The 25,875-nt window shown below is 50.4% G+C and overlaps 1 protein-coding gene across 3 annotated transcripts; it reads left to right on the plus strand.

Moving 5' to 3' along the window:
* The first annotated feature begins 839 nt into the window (after positions 1–839).
* On the plus strand, positions 840–24,860 carry SMURF1 (SMAD specific E3 ubiquitin protein ligase 1). 3 transcript variants are annotated; one of them, XM_040263248.1, is made up of 18 exons: positions 840–1,013; positions 2,142–2,250; positions 3,816–3,949; positions 4,105–4,170; positions 5,604–5,679; positions 7,098–7,339; positions 8,047–8,131; positions 8,733–8,810; positions 9,777–9,923; positions 11,009–11,207; positions 12,586–12,689; positions 16,612–16,726; positions 17,959–18,137; positions 19,174–19,311; positions 19,962–20,082; positions 20,906–21,107; positions 22,345–22,429; positions 23,562–24,860. In XM_040263248.1, exons 1-18 carry the CDS (start codon positions 938–940, stop codon positions 23,659–23,661), a joined length of 2,256 nt encoding a protein of 751 aa, XP_040119182.1. In that variant the 5' UTR covers positions 840–937; the 3' UTR covers positions 23,662–24,860. The 3 variants fall into 3 exon arrangements, with proteins under 3 accessions (XP_040119182.1, XP_040119174.1, XP_040119166.1); XM_040263240.1 differs by lacking the exon at positions 8,733–8,810 and having other exon boundaries at positions 841–1,013; positions 22,354–22,429; XM_040263232.1 differs by lacking the exon at positions 8,733–8,810 and having other exon boundaries at positions 842–1,013.
* Positions 24,861–25,875: the final 1,015 nt, after the last annotated feature.

Here is a 25,875-nt window from a genome sequence, read left to right on the forward strand (position 1 = left end):
TGGATCTAGTGACAAAATTTCTTACCCACCTCATTAATAAAATTGTAACAATGGGATTTATTGCATTCTTTCCATATACCAACATTGTGCTAAATTCTTAGCATGCATTTTATCATTTGTTTTTCACAACATTTAATGATGGCCCCATATTTTCTGTCACTCTCCCATTCTGTTCTCCAGCATACCAGAGCTTACGTTCATAAAATTGTGTAATTCAGTCAAATACCAAAGATGCATGGCTCCTCTTATGAGCAGGTGCTCTGAAGATACAGACTGTAGGTCTTCATTTCAACTGGTGTTAATGTGATCCTGGCAGTTTTAAGAACACATTGATAAATCCACCCATGTATGTTTAAGAAAGATTTTTAAGTTTAAACCATTTTGCATTTGTTACAGTTGATTTCTAACTGAAGGAGAACACATTTTCTAGTTACTTGTCAGTTTTTTGTTTAATGTAACAATTTGAAATACAATCAATGGCAAAGATAATTTTGAGTTTTTTGGTTTTTTTTTTTTTCTTCCCCATTGCAAATATAAGCTAGCGCCTCAAGCCAGTTTGGGCCACTAGCAAAATGCCATTGGCTGGCGGTTTACACAGCGAACATTTATTTCCCATAGGAGGCTGGAAAAGCCTAAGATGAGGAAGGGGTAGATCTGGTTCTGGGCCAAGGCCCTCTTGCTGCCTTGTAGACGGCTACCTCGTGCATCCTCTCACGAAGAGCCAAGTGAGGGCGTGTGCTGTGAGCCCTTCTTTATAGAGGCAGGGACCCCCCATCCTGACAGCCCCACCCCCATGACCCCAGCTAACCCCAAGCACTTCCCAAGGGTCCCACCTGTGGATACCTTCGCATCAGGGCCTAGACCTCCAACATACGAGTTTTGGGTGGGGTACAGTTCTGTCCATAGTGACTGACTATGGTGAAAATCTTGTCCATAAATGCTAACTCTTGCCTTTTTTGTTTGTTTGTTTTTAGTATTATGTGCCAAGAACCTTGCAAAGAAAGACTTCTTCAGTAAGTAAACACCCATTTTTGCTCTCTTACACTATTAATATTCTTCACATATTTCTGAAATTTAAAACTTTTTCAAAAACACTGGGTGTATTCTCCTAAAAGAAAAGAATAGAAACCCATGGTTTGACAAACTTCATTTCCCAGTTGACTATGGCACAGAGGCTCCTTAGCTCCAAGGCACAGAATTTATAACTCAAGCAAGAAAAACTCTCTCTCATTCCCTATTCTGGCCACACTGTTTTCTCTGCCTTTCCATCCATTAATATATCGCTTTCTGCTGAAGTGTTCTCCACTCAAATACAGATGAGACATTTTTCTATAAAGCATCTGAGTTTCAGTAAAACTGATAGTCAAATTTGATAAATTAAATCACACTTGAAAAGTCATGTAATGAAAGGAATTGTAAAAATAAAAATAATAAATAGAGAGTCATTTTCTTATGAAAAGAATCGCTTCTTAAGAAGCTCACCTACTATAAAGTAGGTGCCCGCAGCAGGAAAATTTTCACACTCTTTCTGATCCTCACCAGAATGCTGCTTGGTTCCTAAGTGGTGTATTATTCACACTCTCAGGTGAAGAAAGTGAGGTTCACGGGCTTTATTCAAGGAGCTAAGAAGGTGCAGAGGGATGGATCCCATCCAGGTCTGTCTCTCAGACCTGGCCACCTCTCTGATCTTATAAACCTGTCTGATTCACACTCCAGCATTTAAGAATCTACCTAATGAAAATTTGGTGAATACTGCTTTCAGAGATAAAATAGACAAAGACCAGCAAACACAATGTCTAAGTATTATTTTTTAGAAAGTACAAATACATTTATTTGTAGACACTTTTTCCTCCATTCAACTAGTAGTGATCTTCAGAAATGGAAATCTGAATTTAAGCCTGTTTTTAGAGTTTCATTACTAGTGTCTAAAAATCTGAGGAGGATGTCATTCTGGGTTGCTTTTCTTAGAAAGCTTAATGGAAATAACTTATTTTGCTGATCGAAACTAACCTTAAATTTGAGAATGAAACATACCAGGATAGTTAGGTGATCTTGAAGCGCCCTTTACCTGCGGGCCCATGTTCTGTGTCGCATTGGCAGACCTGTCATCTCATCCAGTGTGGCTGTCCCCTCTCCTCCAGGGCTCCCTGACCCTTTTGCAAAGATTGTTGTGGACGGATCTGGGCAGTGCCACTCCACGGACACTGTGAAGAACACATTGGATCCAAAGTGGAACCAGCACTACGATCTGTGAGTCGGATATCCTACAAGGCACTTGGGAATGAGGGGAGAGGCGGGGTCTAGCTTGTAAGAGAAGCATCTTTTCAAGAAAGGGATTACCAGCTTCTTTCTGGTAACACACGTGGATGGCCGAAGATCCAGTGCCTACTTTTAGAATTCATACACTTGGGAGGTCTTGCATTTGTTTCCATACATTGTTTACGGTTTGCTTCTGTAACTGTGATCTTCAAACATTCAATCTCCTGGCCCTCTCTAACAGGAAAAAGGGGCTATAGTTTAGGTCCTCTATATGCTACTGTTTTTTCAGCAAAACCATGAACATAGTTGGTAAAATGCATTATTTGAAATGCATTACTAAACATATTTATTATGTTTTTCTTGTTGTTTAGTCGCCAAGTCATGTCTGGACCCCATGGATGTAGCCTGCCAGGCTCCTCTGTCCATGGGATTTCCTAGGCAATAATACTGGAGTGGGTTTACATTTCCTTCTCCACATATTATACAAATATTTTACACACACACACACACCTTCTCCACATATTATACAAATATTTTACACGCACACACACACACCTTCTCCACATATTATACAAATATTTTACACACACACACACATATATATGCTGATTTTAAAAATTTTGCTTAGATGGTAAAGAATCTGCCTGCAATGCAGGAGACCCAGGTTTGATCCCTGGGTCAGGAACATTCTCTGGAGAAGGGAATGGCTACCCACTCCATATTCTTGCCTGAAGAATTCCATGGGCAGAGGAGTCTGGCTGACTACAGTCCACGGGGTCACAAAAAGTTGGACACGACTGAGCAACTAACACACACATATTTTTTGCAAGAGCAAATAAAAGTTTGGTATGAGTGAATGTATATAAACCCACATGCCATCCGACAACTTCTTATATCTAATCATTATGTGGATTGCCCTTTGAAAATCACTATTTTATATTCACCTGTTTTCATGTCCTTGCTAAGAAATTTTTGTCAGGTAACGCTGAATGATTACTGATTTGTTTTACCGCCACACCACAGATTGTGCTGGTTTTGAGGGGGTTTTTAGTAGCTGGATCCTGAGGCCCATTTTCAATTACACTGTGGCACAGGAGGTGGTCTGGAAAGTGGTTGTCAGTCCAAGTCCTGGAAGCCCCCTAGTGGCAGACCTGCCCTGAGAGGCAGGGGGTCTCCTGTCTGAGCTCTGCTCTTTCGTGTGCTTTGGATGGATGGAGGGTTTGTAAGGAGTCCTTTGTTGCAGACTGGTTATTCTCTATGCAGCCTAATTGGTGGGAGTTTATGAATCCTGCCATTATCTTTGAAACTGTTAAGATCTAGTAAATCCCTGTTATAAGGTCGTCATCAGCATGCAGTTATCTCCGTGTGCTGCTCCCATAATCAGCTGTAGCCCTTTTGCCGCCCATTGAAGCTGGTGGACAGATACTCATTGTGCATACAGAGCCGACATTACTTTCAGAGAATTCTCCTGGACCAACAAGTCAGTCAGATAGAGTCTCAACGGGGTGTTGTAATATAGAAATGCAATTAAAGATGAATTTGCACTTTGGTTTCAGATATGTTGGAAAAACGGATTCTATAACCATCAGCGTGTGGAACCACAAGAAGGTTCACAAGAAGCAGGGAGCCGGCTTCCTGGGGTGTGTGCGGCTGCTCTCCAACGCCGTCAGCAGATTAAAAGACACTGGCTGTAAGAGCCCGACGTTTTTCTGCCTCTTAATGTACCAAGGAAGGCTTATGAGCCATCAGTTTGTTTACTATTAGTTCTGAATACTGAATACAGAATTCCTGCCTTCCTGCCTAGTTACCATTCCCCAGGTGAAGTTTTGAATTGTTTGTTTGCAGACCAGCGTTTGGATCTGTGCAAACTAAACCCCTCAGATACTGATGCAGTTCGTGGCCAAATAGTGGGTAAGAACTTTCTCATCTCTAAAGAGATAACTTATACAGAACTTAACATCCAGCTCTTCATCACTGAGAAAACACACAAAGCCACTGACCCATGGTGACATACGCGAAGGACAAGCCACATTTGGGGGCCATCTCTCCAGTACTAAAAAGTTTCATCTTGTGTGGTTTTTGTTACTTTATCCAATTCCCTTCATTTAGTCGTTCAAGGTGGAGTTAAAGTGACTAAGGTTCACAAAGATGTAGGGTTGTAATTTTTGATGTAATTTTAGTCCTCACATTTGTCCCGCTACCCAAGCGCAGATGGTACGCATGGTGGCTGCGCATGCACGAGCTGAGACAGCTCCACAGGAGGACCAGTGTACTTGTAGGAGGCAACGGGCTTTCTGAAGACGTCCATGTCCTGTGATTTTACAGATTGACTTACTTAGAATGAAGACACGAAACATGCTAATGTTATGAAATGTTGACTAGACATATTCTGCTGGAAGTTAATTTGTTGGTTAAGCAGTTCATCCTGTTATCCACCCCATTCTTATTAGCATTTCAGAGTAACTCAGATATTGACCCTGCATTGCAGGGAATCCCAGGAAAAACCCCATAGTATTTCAGTAGCACACAGAATGACGTATGACCCCAAGTCTTTTAGGTCTCGTCTTATGTAGAACTTGTTGTTCAGTTGCTGAGTTGTGTCTGACTCTGCAACTTCAAGGACTACAGCATGCCAGGCTTCTTTGTCCTTCACTATCTTCCAAAGTTTGCTCAAACTCATGTCCGTTAGGTCAGTGATGCCATCCAACCATCTCATCCTCTGTTGCCCCCTCTCCTCTTGTCCTCAATCTTTCCTAGCATCAGGGTCTTTTCCAATGAGTCAGCTATGTAGATCTGACCCAGGATAAACGAACAGTGAGTATCCATCCTGCAAACTCTCCTGATGTCAGAGTTCTCACTCTCTGCCTGTTTGTGATGTCTCGTTTTCTTTGTGGAGAGACGTGCGGGGCAAAACCAGTATCTGGAAGCAACTTCATCAGTGTCTTTGTTGGTTGTATTAGGGACGGAGAGTAGATACACAGACGCATCTAGACTGTGCAAAGAGTGCTCTCTGTGTCCTTACCCAGCATAAGTCAGAATCTTTAAAAAACAAGGTAACTTGGGAAGAGTGAGTATTGTGTTGTTTTTATGGAGAGCGTGGAAAACACAGCACCTCCTTCTGTTCCACGTTCACGAGGAAGGGGCCGGGTGGTGTGCGGCGGTGTGGAGCCACTGAGTGAAATGTCTCACACTTGAAAGCACAGGCGTGTGTAATGAGTGCGGAGACAGACGCCTCCCTTTTAAAAATCATATCGTATATAAATTATACATTTCTAGTGGCTCACTATTTTGCAGTTGTATACAATATCCCTGGATTTTAATGCAAGATGTCCTTTTCTTTTCAGTCAGCTTACAGACCCGAGAGAGGATCGGCACCGGCGGCTCTGTGGTGGACTGCAGGGGCCTGCTGGAGAGCGAAGGGTGCGTGCCCCGGGCCGCCGGCGCTCGCGCTGCAGGAGAGCGGCCTCACACCTTTTCTCTGCCTTGAGGACCTGAGGTGCAGGGAGGGACTTTGGGGTGCAGCTGCGACCCAGTTTCCTTGTCTGTAAAGGAAGCTGTCAAGACTAGTAGGCTCGTGCCCCCAAAGACTCAGGGTCCAGTTTACAGAGGTTCCCACTGGCCTGAGAGCATTGTCACACCAATCCGTGGAGTTCATGACGATACAGAAAGAAATAAGTTATAAAAAAACAAAAAAAACCAAACCCCCAAAGCTGTCAAGAGCTCTTGTTGGTCACTATCATGATTTTTCGATCCCCGATGAATTAACTCTTAATGCCGTTAATAGTTGTTGACACCATCAGGAAAGAGAACCTGGCGTGAACAGAGGTCTTGGGGGTCCCAGGGGTGGGAATGGCCAGCCCCAGGGGACTATAGCAAACCCCATCCAGAAGTGGGGCTCCCTGTAGACTGTAGCAGACCTAAGCCAGTGTCCTCGGCAAATACAGTGCAAGGAGAAGGGAATAAAAAGGAAGGAAGAGAAGCTGTAAATTTAATAAACAGGATTTAAGAGACCCAGCTGCCAGATGCAGTGTGTGGATCTATTTGGATCCTGATTAACGAGATGGTGGGCTGGCGAAGCTTGTGTACTGACTGGCATTATGACGACCCATTTTGGGGATCATGCTAATGGTAAAAGGCCTGTCTTTCAGAGGTATGTGCCGGAATATCTAAGGATGAGATGGTAAAATATGGGGATTGTTTTCCGAATAATCCAGTGGAGGGGGGAAGAGCTGGACTTGTGGCCACAGGATGGTATCGGAGGTGGTGAAGACTGCAGGGCGTTCACTGAACTAGTCCCTCTCTGTGTTTCTCTGAAATTTTCCAGCGTAAAACGTTTTTCAAAAGTACTTGCTTAAAAGGGAAAATAGCCTATTAAGGTAAATTGTCTTCACAGTTGTTCAGGGGATGAGGATTTATATTAAAAGTCACTTTTAAAGTCATTGTAATATTTGATGTAACCAGGAGTTCTATTATAAAATGACAAGGCAAATGTAATGTTTGAATTTGATTCCAAGTCAAGAAAATTGAAATCTCCTTTTCTGAACTTCTTATATTCAAGGTTGGTGTTTTCCAACCATTCAGCTATCCCCAAGTTTGAAATCCTACCTTGGCCTCAGTGGCACTTAACACATGGCTTCCTTAGGCCATTGATTCTTCGTGAACAAGTTTGGCTTCCCAGTGAAAAAGGACAGCATGAATTTTATGAAACTAAGCCCAGGGGACATTCTGTATTGTCTAAGAGAAGCAGAATATACGGGCATGGGAGCGTGGTGTGAACTGGGGGCGCATCCCCGTCTTCGGCGGGTGTGGTCACGTGGGCTGTGCTCTCCCCCTTCCAGAACCGTGTATGAAGACTCTGGGCCTGGAAGGCCCCTCAGCTGCTTCATGGAGGAGCCAGCCCCATACACGGATGGCCCCGGGGCCGCGGCCGGCGGGGGCAACTGCAGGTTTGTGGAATCCCCGAGTCAAGACCAAAGACTTCAGGCCCAGCGACTGCGAAACCCTGAGGTGCGAGGGTCGCTCCAGACGCCACAGAACCGGCCTCATGGCCACCAGTCGCCGGAGCTGCCCGAAGGCTACGGTGAGGGTGCGCGCCCGCCATTCCACGTGCGGTCGGCCACGTGTCCCTCTCCAGTTTCAGACCTTTTCTGGTACCACGTGCCTGCCAGAACCGCTGATGTTTGCAGAGCTCTGCCCCATTGTGTCAGTGTGATGGTTGATAAATCCTGCTCCTCCTCAATGTATCCACCCTTGCTCCAAGCTTCTAAGATAGCAATTGTGTGAAGAATTTAGGCAAAGAGAGCCAAGAGGACTGGGGCGGGGGTCTGGATGAAGCTCTTTGTAGTGCCCTGGGATTTGAACGTGGGAAGGACGGCCTTGGGTAGGAGTGGTAAGACGTACCACTATCACGAAAGGTAAAACAGAATCTTTTGACAACCACAGAGGAAGCGCCTAAATGAAGGAGGATCCATGTAGATCCATGTTGGAGGATCCACATAGATGGGGCAGATGAGACCGGAAGGAAGTATGAGCTGTTGCAGGGGACAGGTGGAGGCAGGATGTGTCTCGAGGTGGCAGGTTGAGGGGTGTGGCCGCCTCTCCAGGTGGGAACAGAAGTAAGATCTGTCCACACACTGACCCCAGCAAGCCAGGCCCAAGTTCACTCCTGCCCTTCACACCCTTCTCTCGGTCCTTTGAAAGACTGTGGGAAGGAAGCAGGGCCTCCGAGCTGACAGGATCGACTCCTTGAGTGAGTGTCACTGACCGTGTCCCCACTGTGTCGTGCAGAGCAGAGAACCACGGTACAAGGCCAGGTGTACTTCCTGCACACGCAGACGGGAGTCAGCACGTGGCACGACCCCAGGATACCCAGGTAGGTTTCCTGAGTGGCTCACCGGCAAGGCTGCATTCCAGCAGTGCCTGGACCCTCTGGCTGTGGGTGATACAGCCCTTAGGGTATGGAAATGTAGGCTTAGAGGGTGGGCTGTCGGAGGTCCTGACTCAGACTCTCAGGGTGGGGCGGGGGCCGGTAGTCCCAGCTCTGCTCCCCCCTCCCCGCAGCTGGTCAGCAGCTGTTGTAACACAATTGGGTCCTTTAGACTAAAGTTTAGAGAGCGATCCTGGGTCTTGAAATCAGATTCCGTAACTGGAAAAGACCCTTACCCTTAGATGAAATCAAATGCACTTACTCAAAAAACCTTCAAGATGTGGTTGCTCTCATTTTAAACTAAAAATATTGCTGAATAAAATGATCTGATATCTGACCTGATGCTTTAAATAATTGGAGTGGGGGAGTGAATGGGGAGCCCTGGCAGCAGGTTGGTGATGAACTGGTAATTGTTGAAGCTGGTTATTCACTATGGTCTCTCTTTTTTTTTATATGCTTAAAATTCTCCATAATAAAAAGTTAAACAGGAAATATAAAGACTCTATCACCCTTTTTCTCTTCTACTTTACCATCCCTATTGCCTCAGTCCCTTGGGGACCATTCCTGGGGGAGATGAAGCTTTTCTATACGAATTCCTTCTACAAGGCCATACATCTGAGCCCAGGTCAGAGAGATCCCTGCCCCTCCCCTACCTGTAATGGAGTTAAGTTTCTTTTTTCTCTTTGCTCTGCTTTCTTTTTTTTTTTTTTTCTTATAATTTTTTTTTTTTTTTTTTTTTTTTGGTTTCAGAATAGCATTACTGCCTAATAACATTTTAGTAATGCTCATTTCCTTTTTGTTCATAATTTGTTTCATCTGAGAACAAGCTTCTTGCCTTTGATTTTCCAAATCTATGTTGAACTTACAATTCAGTGTCTATAATTAGAATGAAAGTATTACCTGCAAATGAATGAGCTATCTTCTTGGTACTCTTGGGAAGGAAGGTCAGGCTTTTGTGCTCATTAGAAAAGCATCTTGGTCAGTAATGCTTGCTCCCAGGTGACTGTGGATTGGGTTGAAATAATTAATCAAGAGGTTAGACTTAGAGCTACTTGCTTATTAACAAAAGTGAGTCAAAAATGAGACGGCCTTGTCCTGGTGCAGCTCTCTAGATTGGGAAGATTTCCAGTGCATGTTCTTATACCCCTGTCTGCTGGAGAAAACGTGTTTTCTGGGAGCTTTCCCACGGAGAGACCCTTCTGACCTTGAGCATATCATTAACTTGTGAACCCAGAGAGGCCTTCCGGCAGCATTCAGATCCCCCTTACTATTGGGCTGGCCAAAGGTGCGATTGAGGTTCCCATTGCATTTGCAATGTTCTGCTCCTCTTTGGTGGAAGGAATGGAATTCCCAGGCAGACCGTGCTCCCTGTCATGACCACAGGCTCTGAGAGTTGCGATTTTATCTGTGGGATTTTGCTGCCACGTGCACCACGGAGGCCGGGCCTCGGTGGGTGTTTGGTGTAAGTAGCACCTCGATTGGCCCGCGTAGCCCCTGGATAAGGGGGCGCCCCTGCTTCTCTCACTGAAGTCTTGGTGTCAGGCCTCCATGCTCAGATGGACAAACCGCTGTGTGTCTTCCTTTCTGGTAGAGACCTTAACAGCGTGAACTGCGATGAACTTGGACCACTGCCGCCCGGTTGGGAAGTCCGCAGCACAGTTTCCGGGAGAATATATTTTGTAGATCATAATAACCGAACAACCCAGTTTACAGACCCACGGTTACACCACATCATGACGTAAGACTCTTACTGGCTCTTTCCGGCCTCTGTACCGTTACAGTGCCACGCTTTCTACTGGTATTACCCTTCATCTGTCGACTGCCTTGTTGGTTAGCAGAGAATAAGCGTGAGCAAAATACGCTAATTACTGAGTGGACAGTCATGTGTTTTAAACTCTCAAGCCAGCTGGGTGCAGTCCTGAAGGCCTGTGTCACAGCCAGCCTATAGCTGAGCTGCAGCCTAAATCAAACCCCCGAGCTGGCGCAGCTTCATTCTCGGAGCTTGCACACGCGTATCTGATAAGACGGGTGGCCTCAGAGTGGGAAGCAGCGGAGTGAGGTTTCCCTTGGGGCCTGCTCACCACCGTGGGGGAGGGCAAGTCCAGAGCGCCGTTTGGCTTCCCAGACCATCATTCCCGGGGGAGTTGGGTCTGGAGATGACCTTGGATCCCACGCTCCACGTCCCAAGATAAGGGATGTGTGTCCTCAAACATGAGAGCCCAGAGGTGCTTGTCACTGAGAGCTGACATGAGTCAGCAAAACTGGAGCAGAAGAGAGAGCTGGTCCTGGGCCGCCTCTGTCCCTGGACTTGCGCCCCCTGGAGGAGCCCTGGAGATGCCCCAGATGAGAGGAGGAGAGGCGGCCCCTGCCACGTTTCCCTGGGCTGCTCTTCTGCGTGTCACCACCCCCACTGCCATCTGATTTCAGTGTGCCGGTCGCCTCCATGTGGTTCTCAGCCCCGAGGCCCAGCTGAGAGCGCGTCGGCACTAGATGCCAATGAATGCTAGAAGCTTCTGTGTTTATTCATGGCAGTGAGAATGTATGAGAGGCGGAGATGGGGGTCTCCTTTGTTATATCCTGGACACCTGTTGGGTTGGCCAGGAAGTTCGTTTGGGGTTTCCGGTAACATCTGATGAAAAGGATGGTCTGAGGGTGGCCTCCTCGGTTTTCATGTATCTGCGTACAGAGTTGTGTCACCGGGGAAGCACTCTTGACCGGAAGTGGGTGTCCTGACCTCTCTTCTCGGTCCCTTGGTGCGTGTGTGGGGGGGACACCACTGGCCGCTGCCCTTGCGGTGACCTCAGCGCTTCTGTTCTCCTCAAGTCACCAGTGCCAACTGAAGGAGCCCAGCCAGCCACCACCACCACCCAGCGAGGGCTCCGTGGAGGACGAGGAGCTGCCCGCCCAGAGGTACGAGAGGGATCTGGTCCAGAAACTGAAGGTCCTCAGACATGAGCTCTCCCTGCAGCAGCCCCAGGCTGGCCACTGCCGCATCGAGGTGTCCAGAGAGGAGATATTTGAGGTACGGGGTTCGGGGCAGCTGGCCGTCAGGCGGACTCTCCCCCCGCCAGTGGACAGTGAGTTCTGCTTCCTGTCTGGTGTGTCGGGGGTGAAATGAAGGGCTTTATCAGGGCTGAAGCCCCAGGCAAGAGAGGGATCAATATTTCCTCCTGTGGTCAAGGTTTAAAAATCGATGACTTCTGAGTGAAGATCTAGCAATCTGTATAGAACCAGTACGAAGTGGTATTGTAAATCCCACACCTGCATTGTACGGATGGTATTTCCTGCCGTCGGCCCGCCTCCTCAGAACTGAGCATCCCCATGCGGGGCCTGGCCCGCCCCCTCCCCGTAGGGCACTGTCTCCCTGGAGGAGCCAGTGGCCTCCCTCTCCCTTCTGGCTCTGGGTGGCGTGCTGACCTCTGTCCAGCTGCCCTGTGGCATTGGGCTCCCTAAATAGGGGACCTCTGGCAGGCAGGGCCCTTTTCTCAGGACCACCGTCATCGGTAGAGTCTCAGCCATGTACGGGCCTCTGTGGAAGCCTCGCTGAGGCGCAGGCTCTCCTGGCCCACAGCAGCCGGGGGGCCGCTCAGCGCCTTCTCCAGAGTGCCCGGGGCCGCACGAGTGGAGCAACTCAGGTGCCCGGTTTTGCCCACTGAGCGTCCTAAACGGCTGTCAGGACGGGGACCACGCTGCTGCCAGATCTTTTCCGTTCAACATCCCCTCGCCTCTTGGGACAGTCGCTTTTGAATCCCATTAAGTTTAAAGCAAGAAAAGGTTCTTCAGTGCCTTTTCACTGAAAATACCCACAGACACTGAGCTGGTTCCACTCCCGAGGCTGACTCTGAGGCCTTGTTAGGCTGACCACGTTTCCTGTGTCTGATAAGCTGCTTTATGTTCCACTGAACGCCTGCTTGGCTTTTTGACTCAGTGGGAAAACGTGATTTTTGACTTCAGATGTAAAACCAGGCTCAAGATTCTTTTACTATTTCTTTCTTATTATTTTACTCTCTTATGAGGTCTTCATTTGGCTAAAGCATATAAACTTATAGGACACATTGGAATTCATTTGTGTGGAGAAAATCAACCCTAGAGAGGACGTTTAATCCTTAAGTTGTGATTGTGCTGAGGGTACCTGTGTGTATCCTTGGGTACAGTGTTAGCTGCCATGAGCTTTGTTGTTTCTGAGGGAGTGATGGTGGGAGAAAGGTGAAGAAGGAGCAGTGAGCCAGAGCCCAAAGTAACATCCTGAACAGGAACCAGACAGGACTCAGATTGGAATTCTTAAAAATAAGCTCAGATCTTATTTATAGTTGAGCTCCATTATAAATAACCTTTCATCATGTTAAGACTTTAAAAATAAGACAAGTTCTTCTCTCTGAAACTGTAATTTTGACATGCAGGAGTCTTATCGCCAGATAATGAAGATGCGACCAAAAGACTTGAAAAAGCGCCTCATGGTGAAATTCCGAGGAGAAGAAGGCTTGGACTATGGCGGGGTGGCGAGGTGAGAGGCTCGTGTGTCCCCGCTCCTGCGTGGATGTCGGCGCACCTGTGAGCAGATGTTTGCCGAGCGGCCCTCTGCCCCTTCCTGGTGCTGATCTCGGGGCAGTCAGAGCTCGGGTCTCGCCATCAGAGAGCATTCTTAGGAAAAGAATTCCTAAAAGCGTGTGCTTGCTAGCATCTTGCCATGACCCATCAAGACCCAGCTCTTGACCCGATCATCACTTCACTTCTTACAAAGTTTGAATTAAACTTTTAACCTTACTCCCTTCTCCATCTGGCCTGGGAAGACAGTACACTCACTGAACTTCCTGAACCGGAAGTTAATGTGGGGACAGCCTGGCTTTTGTCCTAAGAGGACTTTCAGGGGTGGGAGGGAGGAAGGCAGTACATTGCCTTTGTGTCAAAGGGGTTTTGTAAAGTGAGGTTTGGGTCAAAATGATTCATGCAGATGATTTTAAAGGCAGTAGTTTTTCATGATTATGTTATGTGTCCTATCTTCCCTCTCTTCACCTTTGAGACAACAGTTCTTTGGCTCTTTTACCTGTTTGTTTTAATAGAACCAGTCATCTAGGTCATGAACTTGCTCAAGTTCATTTATTATCTGCTGACCCTGTGAGGTGTGTTTGTAGGCACATAGACTAGGTCATGGCTGTGGTGAGGATCAAATTTAATCCTTCCCAGCTTTGGAATCTCAGTGTCTTCAGTTCTTCTGTCGTTGGCTTTGCAACCGTGCACGATGTGTTTCCGCCTTTATTTTTCTGTTGTCCACTAGAGACACTGTCTCTTGGCCTCTCTTTTTCATAAGAGAAGGATATCAATGCTGACTTTCCCTTCCTTCCACTTCTTACCTGTTGCATTCCATTATCTGTAGTATAACTTTTATAGTGTCAAGGCCAAAGATTTACACTTTGTTCTGTAACCAAAATTAAGTCAGTCTCCTGTGCTTATGTATTATTTGTAAGAGTTGAAAGTCAATACATTGTTTTATATTATTATGACTGTAAATATTGTTCCCTGAGAGATTAAATGGTATGCTATCATTTATTTTATCCTTTTGAGCAAATTTTAATTTTTCTAAGAATTTCTTCTTCTTCTTTTAAACCAGGTCTTGTCTTTGTTGCTCCATTGAATATCCCCTTTGGCCAATTCCCCCGTCCCATCCTCTCTTGTGGAGGCCCTGTCCCCTGACACGGTTTCTTTAGACTTTCTGCATAGCAGTCTTCATGGGACATCACTGCTTTCTTGGGTTGGAGCCATTGTTGTGTGGGTCTCATGGCTACTTATTCCTTGGCTTACTCCCTTGTGTTATTGGAGTATATCCTCAAGTAGGTTTCTTAGAAAGGGTGTGTGTGGGGTTAATTTTCCAAGATCTTAGGTCTGAAAATGTTTTATAATCTTCGCTTTGATAGCTTGGCTTCTTATAGACTTCTAGAAAAAAAATCATTTTCAATCAGAACTCTGAATTTGCTCCCCCGTCTCCCTGCACCTGGGTCACTGTCTGATGTGAGTCTGGTTTCAGTCACTTTCGTGCCGTTCGTCCCATCCGGGAACACCCATCATCTGTAGATGCTGTACCTTTTTCCCGTTTTTCTCTCCCACTCCTGTCTTCAAGGCCTCCCTGCTCGTATCCACCGTCCTGCTCACTCCGCCCACCCCCTCCTCACCTCCTTGCTCCTCTTTCGGCCTGCTGTCACTCACTGGCAGAACCCCAGTTCTGAAGCATCCCACCCCCTGTGAAGAGTCCCCTCTCTGACAAGGTTAGAGTCAGAGAATCACCAGTGACTGCAAACCTCAACTCTGGTAGATGCTGCAAGGGGCCTCGTTAGCGTGCAGTCGTGTGTGACAGTGGTCCCATCTTGGGGGTCATGGGACAGGAGAGCCTCCCACCCTCACAGTTTAGAATACACAAGCAGATTCTCACCCCTGCAGCAGTCAGCACCAGCAGAATTAGGTTCTGAGAACTGATATGGGGGTCTCACTACGTCTTTGGGTGAAGTTGGGATCTTTTCCAGCCGCCAAAAGTAAGTAAATGGGGCCGGGAACAGAATCGTTCCTGCAGCCTCTTCCCACCGCGTCCGCCTCTCTGCCCTCCTGCCCCTCCGTCTGGGATACAGGTTGAGCCTGGGCCTTCCTGACCACGTGCTCACACTGCAACTGCCTCTCCCCGGGAAGTGCTTTTTCTTTCCCGATTGTCCCAGGTTTCTTCTTTGATCTCCATATTGATTCTAGAAAGCATCTTTCTTCTGGCAAATGTAACTTTCGTCTGCCCTGAAAACATGAGTCCCAACAAGAAAAGGGCTCTAGGCTTTCCGTCCCTCTCTTCAGGGAGACTTCTGTTTCCTCGTTCATGTTTGTCCGAAATTCATGTCACACTACTTGCATTCTCTCTCCTCTGCCTTTTTCTTTCTAGTCTCAGGATGTCTCAAGAGTCAGCATCTTGAATGGTTTCACTTTACATTGTTCCATGCGTAGCTGGGGTTATGGTCCCTAGGCGAGCATGTGAACAGCTGGGTGAAGTTTGATTTGGAAGGAGTTCGCGTTCTCTACCGTTTTCCATGGTTATGAAGTCTTGCAGGTGGAGATGAGTGTTGGTGTAGCTGCCTTGATGAACACGGTGCTGCAGGGGAAAGAGCCGAGAAGCCCTGCTTTTCTGCCGCTAGTCTGATCTCCCGCTTTTTCAGCTCTGGAGTCTTCCCCGTGTCTGAATGGTCCATACCTGTTGCGGCGGGCTGAGATGTCAGTTACCTGTGTATTACACATGCGTGTGTGTCTTCTCCTCTGCCCTGCCTCTGGGTCTGAATCTTTATCCTTTCTCTCTCTCTTCTGACTCTGGGGATAGCTCTTCCTTGACCACTTCTAGAACTTTTCTCATGCTCTATACCTCGTCCACAGCTCAGTCGGAATGTTTGCTTGTATTTTAATCACTTCCTGTCTAGACAGTTGCAGGTCCTTGGCGTTTATGAAAATAATTCTTTGTAAATCCAAACTCTGAAACTTGGGGCTGAACAAAGCACCAGAATTGGGAAATCCTGCCTTCCTAATAAAGAGGCTTCCTAAGATTCGGCGTCTCATCTCTGACAGTTCCTTCCTGTTGGAGTTCAATACGTCACTTTGTGTTGGTGTGATCATTCTGCAGGTATTTTCACGAGCTTCTCTGACAGATTATCTGCATTTGTGCTTATCCTTCCATATTTTCTCACTTCTGTGTTTTCTATTTCAAAGAGCAAGAAATTTTAGAACTTAATAAGATTCGTCTATTTAAAGAAGTTTTGAGTAGAAAGGAGACAAGGTTACACAAGTGTTTGTAGAAGACTGCATACCTGGGTTTACCAAACCTGACCATAGCAATTGAGTCACGTTTTCTGTTTAGAGTGCTTTTTTTTGTTTGGTTTTAATTTGGGCCTTTTAGAAATTAAAATATTCATTTGGCTCTGTGGGCCTTGGTTTCTGCACACGGGACCTTTGATCTTTGATCATGGCATGTGAACTCTTAGTTTGATCACGTGGGATATAGTTACCTGACCAGGGATTGAACCTGGGCCCCTGCATCGGGAGTGCGGATTCTGAGCCACTGGACCACCAGGGAAGTCCCATCATCACCTGAGATTTTACCTCTACAAAGTAGAAGAGGAAACCTTCGTTGGGGCGCAGGCAGGCTGACAGACACCGTGCCTGTGAGCTGGTGATGATTCCCAGCAACCAGAGGTAGTTCTCAACTTCGGAGTTGCTGAAGTTTTGATTTTCTGGTACCACTAGAAGCAGTTGTTTCCTTCTTGAAGCCTATTTGCCCAGTCTGTACCAATCACCTTTTCTCAGAGCCAGGCAGCCTTACCAGTTTGGCTTCCAAGGGCATAGTCTATCAGTCCCGTGATGAAGATCTAAAACTAGGGGGTTTTAACATGTCTTGTTGTTGTGCTTTCTAGGGAGTGGCTTTATTTACTGTGCCATGAAATGTTGAATCCGTACTATGGACTCTTCCAGTACTCCACGGACAACATTTACATGTTGCAGATCAACCCAGATTCTTCAATCAACCCTGTGAGTATTAATGAATAAGGAGGTCAGAAATTAAGTTGGAGAATTTAAGTGGCTTTCCAGTTTCGACCTCAATTCTTGGTTTATTCATTGTAGACCTACTCAAAGTCTGTGGCAAATAAAACATGGAAAGGTGGAGTGACACTCCGGTCTGTCCTCCCCCCTCTCCATGGGGTATTCAGACACATGTGGGGGTGTCATTCTCAGGGTCCTATATTGGATTAGGATGGATGGTTTCCACCCCTTATCTTCACTGACTGGGCTCACTGAGTATGTTGTTTCAAAGACAAGAGTGAAATTGAGCTACTCGTGGACTCAAAGCATTTTACTGCCATTTGAGGGAACTCTGGCTCGATGGCTGTTATTTGTTGACAGTGTCATTCTGAGAAGTGGGGTACAAGGTCCATCCTCCTCCCAGCCAGAACTGGAATATTCCCTTATGTAACTGGCCTTTTTGGTCAGCGTGCTGATACTCTTAGCTGCTCGTCATAGCAGTGAGGAAATAGCAGAATGTGGCCCAGGGGTGGCCCATGGCGAGCGGAGGGCTCTGCTGCAGGGCCGCGTCCTGTGGTCCCCACTGTGCACGTGGCTCTGAGGGGCAGTCAGTGCAACTTTCACCAGTGTGGACACTCTCTAATTGTAATTCCAACCTAAGAGTAGAAACGGGGGTTCCCTGGTTACAAACCACAACAGCACTGGTTTGGGGCTGTGTCCCCCACTCAGTCCCGTCTCTGGATTTTTCTCTCTTCTGCTTTCCTGTGGGATGGGGGAGGGATGGCAGAGGAAGAAGGGGGCTGCCTTTCGCCTTTATTTGCTCGTGGCACGCCAGGAGGAGAGGCCAGTGGCCTCCTGGGTGTGCCAGCTGACTCGTGCCAGCACCAGGCGCTGCGCTGAGAAGGGGCAGCTCATGGTTGACGCTTTGCCTTCGTCATGTTGAAATTCTCCATTTCTGAATAAGGGGTTCTGCATTTTCATTTTGCACTGGGCCCCACAAATTCACTAGCAGTTTGGAGAAGGTATTTGAACCAAGGGCACATGAAGTGTCGTTCAGATGACCTCTCCAGAGTCGTGCTCTCATGTGACCTTCGATCGGGTGGGTCCTGAGCGCAGCCTGTGAGGCAGATTCAGCTTCCTGCCTGTGGGACGGGTCTCCTGAGAAGCCTGGAGAAACACACACCTTGTCCACTCGGCCGGGCAGCTTCCTAACACTTCGTGTTCTCTGCTGCCCCCTGCAGGACCACTTGTCTTACTTCCATTTTGTGGGTCGGATCATGGGTCTGGCTGTGTTCCACGGACACTACATCAATGGGGGTTTCACGGTTCCTTTCTACAAGCAACTACTGGGGAAGCCCATCCAGCTTTCTGATTTGGAATCGGTGGACCCTGAACTCCATAAGAGCTTAGTGTGGATTCTGTAAGTACTGACTCAGGGAACTGAAAATTCACGTGTCACCTGTTTTAGGGTGCACCAGATCCATGGGTGTGTATCTGGAGGATGGGTGTGAAACTGGAGAAGAGAAGCAAACCACTAGAAACATAAAAGCTGATCTGAGAAAAATATCTAATTGACTTACTATCTCCTTTACTGTTTGACCAGCTTCTCTTCACGGACCAGTTTCTTTTGTTGTTTCCTTGAATTATTAGGTTACAATTGCGGCTGTTAATCCCCAGGCCTGGTGGTTTTTTTTTTTTTTAACACTCTGAGGTGTCTCCTGGTCTCTAGAGGGACCAAGTGAAGTGAAGTGAAAGTCACTTAGTTGTATTTGACTTTTTGCGACCCCATGGGCTGTATAGACCATGGAATTCTCCAGGGCAGAATACTGGATGGGGTAGCCTTTCCCTTCTCCGGGGAATCTTCCCAATCCAGAGATCAAACCCCGGTCCTCCTGCATTGCAGGTGGATTCTTTACCAGCTGAGCCAGCAGGGAAGCCCCTAGAGGGACCAGGAAGTTATCATTAAAGTCCTGATATTCAGTTGCCTTTAAGATTATCCTAAAACTCTTAAAAGCAATAGGCACAGCTACAGGGTCACCGTGGATGTCGGGGGTCCTCTTGAATGGGCTGATTTCACAGGAATGGGAGGTCCAGCTCCTTCCACATGTCCCAGCTGCTAAGGCTGGGGTGCGGGGGTCAGACCTGCATCCTGTCAACCACCCAAGCTGTGTTCCCAGAAACGTGGCAAAGGAGCCAGCCCTAGCTTTCAAGGGCTTCTCTGCACTGGAGCCTTGGAAAGGCTGCCTGGAGGCAGGGCAGTGCTATCTTCTTGGTGTGGCTGCCCCTTGGCTCAGTACCCCCGTCACGCGTCCCTCCTGTCTGCTCGGGGACTCGGGCGCCCTGTCTCCAGAAGCCCCAGCAGCGTTGCTCCCATCGCCCTCCTCTTGCGAGGGAGGAAGCCGGGCCTCTGCCTGCAGGAGGGCCGCCCTGACCCCCGCCTCTGTGCTCCCCCGCAGAGAGAATGACATCACCCCCGTGCTGGATCACACGTTCTGCGTGGAGCACAACGCTTTCGGGCGGATTCTTCAGCACGAACTGAAACCCAACGGCAGGAACGTCCCCGTCACAGAGGAGAATAAGAAGGAATATGTCCGGTAGGCAGTGTTCTGGGGCATCCGGGGAGGGAGTCGCCCTGGGACGGCGGGCAGTGGTCACGTTGAGATGGCCGAGGCTGCTCTGCTGCGTGAGCCTCCCTTCCCGTACTTGGACCAGAGTCACAGTAGAGACTTCCAGAAAGCGGTGGCGTTAGCGGTGGGAGCTCTGAGTGGAGGGCTGACCTGTTAAAGGGGGATTTGTGACCCCAGAGCCCAAGGGGGACTGGCAAGGGAACACTTGGTTCTGGGTGTGACGGTGGAGACCACAGGAGGGGGAGGAGCCTGGAAGCTTCCTGAGCTCAGGGCATCTTCCCTCCGGTCTGTCCTCCCCCCTCTCCATGGGGTATTCAGACACATGTGGGGGTGTCATTCTCAGGGTTCTATATTTTACTTTCAAACTTTTTTTTTTTTTCCAACTATGGCATCCCTAACAGGTCAGGTCAGATCCGACCGATTTCAAGCAGAGAATCAGCACATCTAAGGGAGGGGCTGGCTTCCTTTCCTCTGAGTCTTAAGCTGGTCACCAACCAGCAGGGGGCGTTGCTCCCCGTTAGCGGGGCCGGCGGGCAGAGCTTAGCTGATGTCAGCCCCGACTAATGGAGGAAAGAACTACTGTGCTACTTTTTCCAACGTGTGGCTTTTCCTCTCAGGTTGTATGTAAATTGGAGGTTCATGAGGGGAATCGAGGCCCAGTTCCTGGCTCTTCAGAAGGGGTTTAACGAGCTCATCCCTCAACACTTACTGAAGCCTTTTGACCAGAAGGAGCTGGAGGTGGGCCGTGCAGGGCTAGGGTGCGAGGGGCTGTTGGGTGCGGGGCGGTCCCTGCCTCCCGGCCAGGCTGCGGATGAGGCTGCACAGTCCCCACAGGCATGGGGGTCGCCGTGGCTGCAGGAGCAGAGACAGGGTTGGGGGACAGGGGCATCGGGGAGCCCCGAGCAGGGCTGACAAGGCCCGGCGTCCGTGTGGTGGCAGGGAGTCCAGTTGAGCCGTGGGCCATCAGTCAAGGTGTTCCGTGGCTTCCCGACTTAGAGACCTCCAGCGTGGAGAGGATGTGACCGTAACCAGCCGCCCCATCCTAGCCAGCTGCTCAAGCTTGATTCCAGCTGTTATCAGGCCCAGGCCGGGGTCTTACTGTCGTGTCTCGTCCACCTCTGGCGCCGCGTAGCTCGGGCCTTTCAAAGTGTCCCCAACCTTCTGCCCTGGTGTGCCAGAGTGCATGTGACCCCCCCCGGTGGGGAGTCACACTTTACACCCCACACGTCCCCAAGGGTGCCCGCGATGGCCCGGGAGGTGGCCCTGTGCAGCCTTTCTGGCTCCTCAGTGCACGTGCGCGCACAAGCACGCGCGCACTCAGTTGTAGGGAAATGTCACATCAGCGGCCGCCCTGCGCCCCGGGGGTGGCAGCCAGCCTGGAAATGCAGACACGGACGGGGGCCTCGGGCTGGCTCGGAATGTGTTGGGGACGGGGGTGTCCCCTTGTCTGAACATTGCCTGGTTGACTGGGGTGTGGTTGGTCGGTCTCTCCACGGCCCGGGAGCCTGGGCGGCCTGTCGTGTTGCGTGTCCGGGAAGTGACCCGCCTTCACGCCCCGCAGCTGATCATCGGTGGCCTGGACAAGATCGACCTGGACGACTGGAAGTCCAACACGCGGCTGAAGCACTGCGGGGCCGACAGCAACGTGGTCCGGTGGTTCTGGCAGGCGGTGGAGACCTTCGACGAGGAGCGGCGGGCCCGGCTGCTGCAGTTCGTGACGGGCTCCACGCGGGTCCCCCTCCAGGGCTTCAAGGCGCTGCAAGGTGACTGCAGTGGCAGCCGGGCCAGGCCGGGTGGGGGCCTGGGACGTCTCCTGGCATCGGGTCTTCCATGACGCACGCAGGGCACGGCGGTGTCACTCGTCCAGAGGCCTCTTCTCTCTCCACTGCCTCTCCCAGGGTGAAAGAAACCTCGGTAAACTGGGAGCCTGTGTCAGCCACATGAGTCTTCCACACCGCCTGCTCAGGGGGCTCTCAGCCCACGAGCCCACAGTGGCGGATGCTGGCCGGCTGGCCTGGTGTCCCCGCGGGGCTGGACCAGGAACAACCCCACCAGCAAGGCCAGGGGGGCCGGGGTAGGGAGTGCGTTCCCTGCGCCCAACAGAACAGATGGCTTTGGGGGAGGAAAGCAGCTGTAAAGCGCTCGGGTTAACTTCTGAGTTCTCCTGAGCGAGCGCATAAGCACACTGTGCGGGCTGGGCCCTCAGTCCCCTCATCCATTGGCCTGCCTGGTCGGCCGCCTTGTCCAGCGAGGAGCCGTCCTCCCAGGCGTCCCTTTCGGCTCGGACTGCACAGTATTGCAGCTGAGCTCAGAAGGGGCTGTGGGGCTTGTGGTTGGCCCCTCTACCTGGGAAGGGCCTCTCTTGCGCGCTGATGCTAAATCTGGGGGTTTTGTCACTTGATAACCCTGGCAGAAGGTTGAGAATATTAGTACCTTAAAACTTAGTAAATGGACTTCACACGTTCCTAGTGAGAGCGGGCAGGTTTCACGCGAATGTTCCCTGTAGCCTTGTCCTTAGCCTGAGACCCTCCTGGACTGAGAAGTTCCCTCCTGTCCTGGGGCTTTGGTCCTGGTGTTCGTGTCTGTCTGTCTTCCCACCGGCCTCTGCACAGGGGGTTTCCTGACTCCAGAACCCACTTTTCCTGTGACGCTGCTATCCGCTGCCAACAGGGGGTCTGCTTGCTAGACATTCCTGGGTTTTTTTTTTTTAAACAAATTCCTGGTGACTTAAGGATTCTTTCAGACACCTGCCCTGGGGCAGGCTCATGGTCGGCTGAGAGAGGACAGCTCGGTCTGTGTTCTTCCTGCGCCCGTGAATTTTCTAGAATGTCTGATGTTAGTCACTCCGTGGCCATCATGTGCATATCCCAAGACTGCACAGAGCTCCCAGGGTTACGTGAACCCCGACACCGTCTGGCAGGATGGGCATGGGGCCCCGGATGGTGGCAGGGGGCCTGGCCCCACCTCTGAAGCGTGTTAACTAGACTGTTGTCTCATAAGGCTCTACAGGCGCTGCAGGGCCCCGGCTCTTCACCATCCACCTGATCGATGCCAACACGGACAACCTGCCCAAGGCCCACACCTGGTAAGGACCGGCGCCCCACCCTGGGGGTCCGTCTGCGGGGCAGCCCACACGTCAGGGTCAGCACGACGCTCTTTCAGGAGCGCAGTTAAGTCCTGAGACATGGCTGACCTTGGAGCTACCCCCCGGCCCCTGCTGTGTGTGTGTGTCCCTGTGCGTGCCCATACCGGTGCCGTCAGGAGGGAGCACTGCAGGTTTAAGTCTGGGCTTACTGGTCTCTTCCTTCTTGGACCTCTGCCTGTGACAGACGTGCCTTGTGTACTGAAAAATGTTTCCTCCCTCAGTCTTCAGTTGAACAATACCTGTAGTGGGGTTATTCCCTTTGTGGTTTAAAATCTAGTCACTCATTCACCCTTGTGAACCACGTCTTGAGTGTCCCTGCAGTTGACCAGAACCAGTTCTAGACGCTGCCGGGACGCATGGTGACGTGGGGGGAGGTTCCTGGTTGGGACCCGGGGCTGGGGGTCCCATGCTGACGACGACATCCAAGTGGGTGGGCCTCCATGTCTGTGAGACAGAGGACAGCCCCCAGGGCCACCTCTCCCACCCCAGCAGGCTTACGTCCTTGAGGTCAAGGACCCCTGAAAAAGACTCCACACCCTGTAGCCTGACGCCTCCTCAGAAACTGGCCTAATGGCTTAGCCCCTAGCAGTGCAAGAGGCCTCTGTGTGTCCTCTCAGTCAGAATTCTGGAGTTTTGGATTCATTGTTAGGTAAATAGATTCTTAGGGCTTTTGGACACAGCCTGGGGAATGAACATCCCTGAGGAAATGCTGGCCTGTTCATCTAATCCTGTTGGAGATCTGACATCTTGTTGGTTTTGAGAGACCATCTGTTTCTGCCCCGCTGTGGTTAGATCAGGTCCTAGAGGGTTTGATGCACGGGCAGTGAACTGATAGTGGGGTTTTGACCACGGTGCTCTGCAGCTGTGTTCCTGGTCTGAGAAATGACTTCTCCCCCAAACAAGAAACCAAATGAGGTGACAGCTTTGTCCTAATCTGCCCAGGATGCACTCACCTGGTTTCACTGGTTTGAAAATCTTTGCCCAAGAAGCCCCAGGTGTACACACAAGTGTTCATCCGCCCGCCCTTGGCCAGGCCAGCTCGGCGGTGTGTCTCACCTCTGTCTGTTTCCAGCTTTAACCGGATCGACATCCCGCCCTACGAGTCGTACGAGAAGCTCTATGAGAAGCTGCTGACGGCAGTGGAGGAGACCTGTGGCTTTGCTGTGGAGTGAGGTGCACCCCGAGGAGCAGACACAAGCTCACGGCCACCAGACCCCGAGCGGCAGCTCTCTGGATGCCTCCGTGAAGCCGGCTGAGGCCCTGGAATCCTAGAAACCCGAGGGAAAGGCTGGTCTCCCCTGCTTTTTGCTGGGGGAGCGAGGGGGCGGGCAGACTGCGGCTGGTGGCTCCTCCCACATTCTCCCCCTCCTGGCAGGACCCCCCCCCCCCATCCAATAAACGCAGCCAGGTCAGCACGGCTTCGGTCACACGGGACCCTCCACTAAGGCTGTGGCACTCGAGGTGGCAGCTCGGCGCCCGTGGGCTCCACAGGAGTCTCGACCCCCAGGGAGGGAGCCGCGTGGGGCTGCCCCGGGCACACCCCACAGCTGGACCTGCTGCTCTGTCTCAAAGCCGACCTAAGGCCCCTTTTTGAGTTCAGCAGCTCGGATTCCACACCCCACGTCCAGCGGCCTGCTCTGGGTAGCAGGTTAAGTTCTTACTGACAGTAACCGTAAAATAGATGCTTACTGGAGTTCCGCCACTGCAGGAAGCTGGCGTCAAGACTGTGCTTCCGGTTTGGAAGGGGACACGAGTTGGAGCGGCTTGCGCTGGGGGCCTGGGTATTTCTTTTCAGGGTTTCCTGGCTGAAAACTTTGTTCTGCAGAGAGAAAAATGATCTTTCCTTTTCAGAGTCCCTTTAGCCACATTGTCTATCCAATTTAAAATATTTTTCCAGCGAAACCACCACATAACAGAGCTTATAAAACAGACCAAAACCAGCCCCGCCCCACACCCACACCTGGATACTAACGAACCATTTTGTGGAAAGTGCTTAAGAACTAAACTAACAGGACAGAATTCTGTCTTCATAGCTGCTGGCTTGGTGCGAACTAGCTTGAAAAGGAGAGAGAGAACGTCTAACCCTCATGACCTACATTCACCCCAAGTCACTTTTTTACAAAAAGCGGGTCGTGGATGGAAACCGAAGGCAGAGGGGCCCCCGGAGCCGCTGGCCCACGTCCCCATCCGATGGCAACACTAACCAAACACCGCGGCGCGGCTCACCCACCCAGGCGATGGGCGAGGCCAGAGAAAGCCTCGACCCTAAATTTCTAACACCGTTCCCCAATTTGCACAAAAGTTCAAATAATTTTTAGAGTAGTTCAATTTCAGATAGCTAAACTTCAGTGGAAAAATAGCAGTGGCAACAGACTCCCGTGTGGACGGACGTCGTTTTTGTTTGGGGCCCAAGTGCAGGGTAACTCACTAGCAGGACGTGTCCCTGTTGAACTTGTGTTGTGGACGTTCCCGAGGTCCGTGCTGGGATCCGGCTGTGGGTCTGGAAGGCGCTTTCTGACCTGTCCTTCTTCGTTCCTGACGCCTGTGGACAGCGTTGACCCTCTGCATCTTGCTGTGGTTCTTCTCTTGACCCAGAAGTAGTCAGTGGCCTAGGGTGGGGGGGGCAGACTGCAGCTGGGGGTTCCCAGGAGAGAAAGCTGTACTGCTGGGCGACTCGCTGGGGTTCTAGAATAGGAAGGATGCCGTTGGCTGTAAAAGGAAAAGCGCCCCCTCAGGATGTGCTGGCCAGGCTGGGGGCTGAGCCGTGCCCGGGCACTGTCACGCTTTCCAGGTGTGCTTGGAGCTAGCTCCTCGGGGGCATCCTCGGGCAGCGTGAGGGTACAGACAGACACACCCGCCCTGTAACCCGGACCTAAACCTAGAGGAGGGGACCGCGGGGGGAAGACATCTGGTTTTCCTGGGTGTCGGCCAGAACCTGCCGTGATGAGGGAGGAAGTGAGGGTCTCGTGGCTGAAAAGACCTGGCAGCAGGAATGAGGCTTTGTCTGTCTCCTTTCCAGTGACCTTCCTGCTGATGGGGGTGGGCTGCTTCCTGTGTCAGATGTCACCTCAGCAAGAGCAGAGGGTCCCCTCGGGGCTCCTCCGTGGGCTGCTGGCGACAGTGAGCTTCACCTCCCTCCAGGGCCCGGCTCTGTGCTTCCCTGCTGGCACGTGGACGCCTCAGCCCCAACAGCTTGTGTCGGGGGAGCCTGGCAGAACCTTCCAGAGCTCCAGGTCACTCTTGCCAAGCAGGCCTGTCGGTAGCACTGCCCCTTGAACCTCAGTGTCCATGGGGAGTGGGCCTTTTGACCCCCCACCCCCACCAAAGAATTGTCTCTAGCCCTGGGTGGTCCCGGGTGAGCCCCTCGACCCCTGCCCTTCCCAGGA

This window comes from Oryx dammah, unplaced genomic scaffold (genome assembly GCF_014754425.2).
Source record: "Oryx dammah isolate SB20612 unplaced genomic scaffold, SCBI_Odam_1.1 HiC_scaffold_2, whole genome shotgun sequence".
NCBI classification, from domain to species: domain Eukaryota; kingdom Metazoa; phylum Chordata; class Mammalia; order Artiodactyla; family Bovidae; genus Oryx; species Oryx dammah.